This window comes from Pteropus medius, unplaced genomic scaffold (genome assembly GCF_902729225.1).
Source record: "Pteropus medius unplaced genomic scaffold, Ma_sr-lr_union100, whole genome shotgun sequence".
Taxonomy (NCBI): domain Eukaryota; kingdom Metazoa; phylum Chordata; class Mammalia; order Chiroptera; family Pteropodidae; genus Pteropus; species Pteropus medius.
In genome coordinates this window covers 19,014,936-19,023,100 of record NW_024345601.1, presented here as the reverse complement: position 1 = coordinate 19,023,100, position 8,165 = coordinate 19,014,936, and the positions used below count along the sequence as shown (strand labels likewise).

Genomic DNA, 8,165 nt, shown 5'->3' with positions numbered 1-8,165 from the left:
AAAACCTAAAAGTGGATCACTGAATCATATGGCAAGTGTAAAACTTTTTTAAAAAACTGATGAACAGTCTTTCAAAGTGGTTGCACCATTTTATAATCCCAACAGTAGTGTAGGAGAGTCCTAATTCGTCCACATCCTTGACCATACTTAGTATGGTCTTTGTGATTTTAGCTATTATAATGTGTATGTAGAAATACTTGTGAGAGTTTTAACTTACATTTCCCTAATGACTAATGATGCTGAGTATCTTCTGATATACTTGAATGATGTTATTTCAAGCAATGTCTATTTAAATATTTTCTCTATTTTTAGAAATAACATTGCTTTCGTAAAATTGAACTTGTTTTGTTTTTATTTTCAATTACAGTTGGCATTCAATATTATTTATATTAGTTTGAGGTGTAGAGCATAGTGGCTAGACATTTATGTAATTTACAAAATGAAACCCTCAATTAGCCTCGTACCCACCTGGCACTATACATAGTTATTACAATACCTATAATTGAGTTTTGATTGTTCTTTATATAGTCTGAATACAAACGCCTTTTATCAGATATATTCTGGACAAAAGCTGTTTATCGAATATATGCTTTGCAAATATTTTCTCCCAGTCTGTGGCTAGCCTTTTTATTCTTCTGTGTCTTTAAAGAAAAAAAGTTTTGAATTTTACTGAAGTCCAATTATCAACTTTTTCTTTTATGTATTATGTTTTTGATATCATAGCTAAGAAGTCTTTGCCTAACACAAGATCATGAAGACTTTCTCCTATGTTTTCTTTTAGAAGTTTTTAGGTTAGGTTTATAACTCATTTTACATTATTTTTCATACATGGCATGAAGCTCATACACAAAGTTTATTCTTTCATTCAATGAAAGTTCATTTTGGGTGGCATATGGGTATCTGATTGTTCCAGCACCATTTATTGAAAAGATTATCCTTTCTCCACTGAGCTGTCCTTGCACTTTTATTAAAAATTAGATAGCCATGTACATGACAGTCTATTTCTCTACTCTCTATTCTGTCCAAATGAGTGATTTTTCCATCTTCTCAACAATACAACAATGCCTGAAATACTGAAGCATTATAATAAGTCTTGTTATCAGACGGTGTTAGCCCTCCACTTTGATCTTCTTTTTCAGTTATTTGATTATAGGTCCTTGCGCTTACAAATAAATTTTAAACCAGCTTGTCAATTTCCTAAATAAATAAATAAATAAATGGATAAATAAATAAATAGATAAAGCCTGCTAGAACATGTTGGTTCTACTAATCAATTTTAAGAACTGAAATTTTAATACTGAGACTTCTAATCCATAAATAAGATTTATCTCAATTTATTTAGGTACCCTTGAATTTCACTTAGCAATATTATAATTTTCAGCATATACATCTTGAACATTTTTTGTGATTTAATATTTGATGCTACTGTAAGTGGCATTTTTAAATTTAAATTTTTATTGAGATAGTTATAGATTCGTGTGCAATTGTAAGACTAGATTCTCTATACATTTGGCCCAGTTTCCCCCAATGTTAACATTTTGCAAAACAAGTACAATATCACTATATATACATACACACACACACATATATCTGTGTATATATGTGTATATACACACATATACATATGTATATGCATGTACATGGATGAAAGTGGCATGACATCAATACTCTTGAAGAGAGCTTCCAATGTGCCTTTAGAATTGAAAACTACTGGTTTCAAGATTTTTCTTTGATGTCATTTCCCTATCCTACAAAAATCACCATCGTAAAAGAGCATTATAAAACTGACATTGTTCTCTTCTCCTTCCATGCTATCACATTAAAAAACATATCTATGAGTATAGAGAATTAAACCAGACAAAATACCCAATATTTCCTCCTTTCTTTAATCAGAAGTCAGACACTGTATCTTTTTAAAACTTAAGGATATCTATAAATTGCAATAACTTATATATGCTATTATGTGTGTGTTCCTAACAACCAGAATAAAGATACACTCAAAACTATTGAGTTTACAGTTTAATCTCCCATAAAAAATTCACTTTCTTTCATATACTGGCTCAAGATATTTTTTTGTCTTACTGATTTAAAAAAAATCTCATTTCCATATTATCCCACTGTATGCTATTTAATAATACTCTCAAGAGCCATTTACAAATAGTACAAAGTAATTCAACACATTAAGTTATTTGGGGTTTTCAATTGATGGTGGTTTTCTAGATACATCAAAAGCTTGAGGACATTTTTCAGATGTTTAAGACCTAATTACTTACTTTGTCTGCAGCTGCCAACAAGTTGTCAGCCATTTTGTCAAGGTTTGGTGCTTTCCCTGTGTAAATGAATCTCATCATTTCTTTAAAAACCTCAGGGTCTACATCGTTTATTTCCACTCGATTCTGATAATGAAAACACACAAAAAAGTTATACTTAAAAAACATACACCAATGAACCAAGGGGAAGCTTTGACAGTAATTTAAAAGCCCCAAATCTACACTCAAGTACTGTACAACTCAAACATATATTAAACTATATTTTAAAATTAAAGTAAGTAAACCTTCAGTAAGCTAAGCAGGCAAAATGAGACAGGCAGGTCTAAGAGGAGAAGTATACCCAGCCAAGCACTACCATGTAGGAATATAAAGCCCAATTTCTCATTAAAAAGAATAAAACAAACCAAATATCTGTAGGCCAAACAAAATACATCTGTGTTCAGTTTCTGATCTCTATCTTAGAGGAAAAGGTCTACTAACTTTTTCTTTGCTGAATTCTTAAGCCTCCTAAGATTCTATAACCAATGGTTCTGTTGCCAGCTATAAACAAAAGAAGGGTCAGGTATATGAGATGATTCCAGAGCCCACTAAACTTCTTATCTATGGGCACCTTACCTCTCTGCTTGATGTATATACTCAGATCCAAAGAGGACAGTTCCTTTTTCACTCCTCTATCTTCCTAAATTTGGTATCGTTCTTGGGATCAATTAGCTAAATATCTAACACTAAACAATACCAAACTTTTCTGATCCTTTGCTTGCAACAGCACTCGACATCATTGTTATTTCCTTACTTGGATGTGATCAGAAGGCTGATCACAGTACTTGCCCAGACCAATAATCAAAAGAAAAAAAGCAGCTATTTTGATGCAGCCTCTAGTTTTGTAGAAAGAATAAAGTTGAGCCACATAAACTCTGGAGTTGTCCAGTTGGAGTACTAAGGAACACATAATACAACTAGCAAAGAATCTGTTCTTTAATCTGACAGTATTTCAAGATGACAAGTGACACAGAAACATCTGGGAAAACCAAATAGGTAATATCTTAAGTACAGTTAATATATAATAATGTAATTTATGTCTCTTTTGTTAAATATGATAATATCCTCTTATTTTAGTGATAAAAAGAATGTAGATATTATTTGTGTTCTAGAAAACAAATTCCAAAATCAATTCATAAAGCCTAGAAAGGAGAAATATATACCTTCACCAGAGAACTCTCAAATAGCTGTGGACCAGAACAGTTCTTTGGACAACTTACCCTCCTGGATAACCACTATCCATTTATTTTCATACCAAATGGGAATTAAAACAGCTGTTATCTGGAATATTTAACCACATTGGGTTACATCTATGGTTCTACTATGAAACATTTTTCCCATCTATTTCTTTCTAAAATCACAGTATAGTAAAAAAAGAACATGGACCGTTACTTTTAAAATATACACCCACTATTCTACATTTGTACAAATTCAATATTAGCCTTTAAACCATGTTTACCTTTTTGCTTTCTTCCATTTCGTGTTCAAACATTGCATTAAAAACTGGGGATCGAGCTGTAACAAGATTAAGCATCATTATTTAATGCACAAATTTATGAAAGAAATGTACTATATTACCCAAAAGTAGAAAGTACCTGCAAGTACAGATTTATGAGCTTTAAATTCTTGTCCTCTCACAAAAAAACTGCAATCTGTAAATCTTGTGTTTTCCCAGAGATTACCTAAATCTTCTGCTAGTCGACATTCAGGCACCTTCAAAGTATTGGTATTAGTATGCCCTGATATATTTACTGAATCTTGGACCACACTCACCTAATAAAAAAGGGACAGTAAGAAAAACACTTTTATAATTTACAATAATTAGTTACTAAGACTATACTTAAATTTCTTATCATTAAAATCATTTGAATGATTCAATGTAATCCTAATCAAAAATGCTAATACTCTGAGAACTGAATTTAAGGATACAATTTAAAGAAGAGAATATAAAAAAAAAAATCTGAAAAAATTAGAACATTTTCAAGTGACACTATGTAAATAAATGGCTTATCAACTCATTAGAATGTTTCATTATTGAAATAATTATAAAAATTATTTTTCAACAAGAAATGTCACAATATGATGTCAAAATTCAAACAAGGAGAAGATATTTTTGTGAAGTGGAGTGACTTAAAGTTTATTATACATACAGTAAACAGAATTACAATCATAATGACTTTTTACAGTATTAAAAAAGGTTGTAAAACTACGGTCTACAATATGCAATTTGGGAAGTATTTTAAGTGCTATTCCTACATGTTTCAACTCTAGCAAAATTGATTTAAATATCTAGTTAAATTGATTTTAAAATATAAGAATTCTCACAAAAGCAACTATAGTTATTAAAGTTCATGGGAACTTTTATTTTAAAAAGACAGTAAGAAAAATACAAATTTAATTTGATTTTCAGACCTTTTTCTTACCTGCTAACTACTCAGTAAGTGAAAGTTGATATAATTATAACATTGCCTTTATACAGACTCTAAAATAATATGGATTAAAATATCTCATTAAAGATGACCACTATCTACTAAGTCTTGCATACCGCTTATGAGAAAATGTACTCTTCTACTAGAAATTTCACATTTAATAAATTGAAGAAAATTCATCAAGCGCATGTTTCAAAGTAAATGAACCATTTTCTACAGAAGTGTTATATTAGTTACCTATTGTTTTAAGCTATAAAGTTTTATTTCCTATACAGTAATAACTATGTTCATTTAAAAACATATTTCACAGGCTTTCTTAAATAAAAGTAGGTATAAATAAAGACATGTAAAAATACAGTAAACTATGTAGAAAATATAAATTAAAAATGGAAATATTGGACTAAACTACTACCATGCTAAAACAGAAAGTATAATAATGGTCCAGTATAAAATCTTTTGAGAATATTAAATCTCAGAAGTCCTCATTCATCCAGATGTATAAATATGTATCTCATATAAATGAATGTATATTTATAAAGGAAAATTTCATTTTCTGAGGATATTTTTATTAATCACTGTTTTCCCAACTTGCATTATTAAATACCTTTTAGAATCATGTGTCATAGAAATTATCTAATCCAATCATCTTATTTTGTAGAAATTTTTGAAGTGAGATCAAGAGAAGGTAACTAAGGTGTCCCCTATCACACTGCTGATCAGTATCAGAGGAAGTCTAGACCTACGTTCTCAGATTCCTTTTTTTCATAGCACTCTTAGTACTACATAATATTTCCGATTTTTTTTTTAAATTAGTAGTACGTTAATGCAACTACGATTCAAAAAGGATTTATCACAACAATCTTATGAGATGTTTTTCTAAATACAAGAGCCAAAATATTGTGTACATAAATATAAAGATTCTCTTATTCTATTGTTTTTAATTATTCAAATGGTTTCTAAAATTTTGATAACTATAAAACAGATAAAAGACTTGACTAATTCTTACTTGATTGCCCTGTTACACCATATACTATGATTTAATGATACATAAACCAAATATGTTAATGTTAATATTCAGGGTTTAGTTAGGGATTTTTTTTTTTTTAAATCACAAAATCAGTATTTATGTATTCATAACAAGCGTTTCCCTTGAAGTTTTTAGACAGCAGGAACTGGATCAGTTCAATTACTTATATAAAGTATGCAGTGGAGTTATAAAAATGTGATGATATATTTAATTTAGAAATGGATTTCTTAAATTCTATTTATTGTCTATTATCCTAACTCAAAATAGTACATTTAATGCAGAAATCTAGTAAGAAATAAAAGCGTCAAAAAATAAAGCCATTATTATCAGGCATAGATAGTGATGATGTTACATTTGTATTTTGTATATGTAATCATAATTCAGGAGAATTCATTATTGACATACACATCTACATAGTATTGTTATAGCAACCACAAACTGACATTTCAGACTGTAAAGTGCATTCGAGGGACTATGTAGAGAGCAGAAGTTAATGATCTAATTAAAAACTGATATGTAAGAAATTCTGATAATTATAGTTATAAGAAATTGGTAAAATTTTAGTTTTTTTTAGTACATATTCTCAAATACAAGTAATGAACATTCTTACTGAATGGAACCTAGAGTAAAAAATTCAGAAAAAAGGCTGAGATTCTTTCCTGAGGTTAGACTGTTGTTCTTTCAAAATACAAAGGCACATGCATTATACTCAAAATTGACAAATGCTGCAAAGCAAAATCTCAAACTCATTTGACAGCCCTTCTACAAATATGCTCTTGGCTCAACTCTTAGAATACAATTTAGATTAAAGATGGAAATGTGCAGGTTCTAATCAACTGTAACTACTCTGGAATCTCAGTCTCCTCTAGCGTGGAATTAAGGTGATGACTGGTTCCAATGTTTAAAAATCTCAATACTCCAATTTCATTCTGAAAGCTAGGAATTTACAAAGGTATGTGGTACTACAAATTTTGCTACTTTAATTAACTACCTAGCCACCCCTCACACTGGCTCCAAAGTGAGAAACTTTTAACAGTACAATTTCACAACATCTTATAGAATAGTGGGTCTCTGACTTTTTGATTTTCATAGATAAGTATCCATTTTTTTTTTCTTTAACTTGAGTTATAGAAATAGGGTTGCCAACTTTTCATTTTGCTATGAAAAGGCTTTCTGGAGAATAAAACTCAACTTCCATCCATTATCACGAATCTTTTAAAACAGAAAAAATATCCTAGCAACAGAAAAACAACCAAAAAAGTATCTTTTCAAATGAAATTTTTACTTTTATAAAAAAAAAATTGTTATGTATATATTCTACGCTACATGTGTGTGTGTGTGTGTGTGTGTGTGTACACAGATATATAATTTTTTTTTTCTGTATATCATGGAATGGCATGGATTTTAAAAGATAAATTAATCTAACTGATTTTCTGTTTTTCTTACTTATTCCTCTATTCCTGTCTTCTGTATCATTTTGAGAGAGAAGAGGCAGAGCTGTTTACACAGCTAAAAATCTCTACCTCTGGCTACTTGATTCATAGTATGAAACTTGCAAGATTAAGTTATGTCTTGCATAAAAAGGGTAGCGCCAAACTGCCTTACCTGTCTACAGCACCACTTGCAGGGGAGGGGGAGGAGGCAGTTCTTTACGTAGAGCAGTGCAATGCTTCCTCCTCTTCTGCAAGCAGTGCTGGAGATGCTGTAGAAGGAAGGGCATCAATGAGAGGTACGGAAGAAATGGTGGAGGGCATGAGGAATGTCTGTTCAAAGTACTTTTTGCCTGCCTATGCCAAATACGATGCCCAGGGTATAAATGTCTACATCAATAAAAAGGTACACATTACAGTATGCAAAACTGAATCTGATCAATGGTAACTTAAAATGTATGTCATGGTGGGTTCTATTTTAAGGTCATTAGCATGTATAATCTAGCATCTAGATGAAAAGTATACTTCAAAAATATGTATCAAAAAAAATCTTAATTTCAGCCTTCATTCTGAATTTCTTGGTTGTCTAGGTTCAAATTCAATATGCTTAGGAAAATATATGTAAATAATATTTCAACTGTAAAAAAAGAAATGTTATCTAAAAAGTTGATTCACAAAAAGACTTAGCTACAGTTGTTTTAAATGGAGTACATAGCTTTTTAAGGTCCTTTAAATCCTATGACTACAAGATTTTTAAAAATTAACATGCTGAAATTTAAGATAACTGCTAAAATTCTGGAAAATTCTATATTAAGGATGCTAAAATTTTAAAATAATATGACCTATATTAATTTAGAATACTACTTAAAATATGCTTGGTTTATTTTTCAAAATTATTTAATGATAAGCCCTGTTCAAGACACTTGTGGTATGTGCTTTATCAACCAAATAGTTGTATTCATAACAAATT

The 8,165-nt window shown here is 30.2% G+C and overlaps 1 protein-coding gene across 4 annotated transcripts in view; it reads right to left on the bottom strand.

The window, feature by feature from the left end:
• SPOPL (speckle type BTB/POZ protein like) overlaps window positions 1-8,165 on the bottom strand; it is a 61,212-nt gene that overhangs the window by 9,028 nt on the left and 44,019 nt on the right. For 3 of the 4 annotated variants that reach the window (XM_039874571.1, XM_039874572.1, XM_039874573.1), the window contains 3 exons: window positions 3,905-4,082; window positions 3,769-3,824; window positions 2,274-2,396 (listed from right to left, as the gene is read on the bottom strand). In XM_039874571.1, coding sequence (XP_039730505.1) covers window positions 2,274-2,396; window positions 3,769-3,824; window positions 3,905-4,082 — 357 coding nt within the window. The remainder of the gene's footprint in view (window positions 1-2,273; window positions 2,397-3,768; window positions 3,825-3,904; window positions 4,083-8,165) is intronic. The other variant, XM_039874574.1, reaches the window with a different exon arrangement.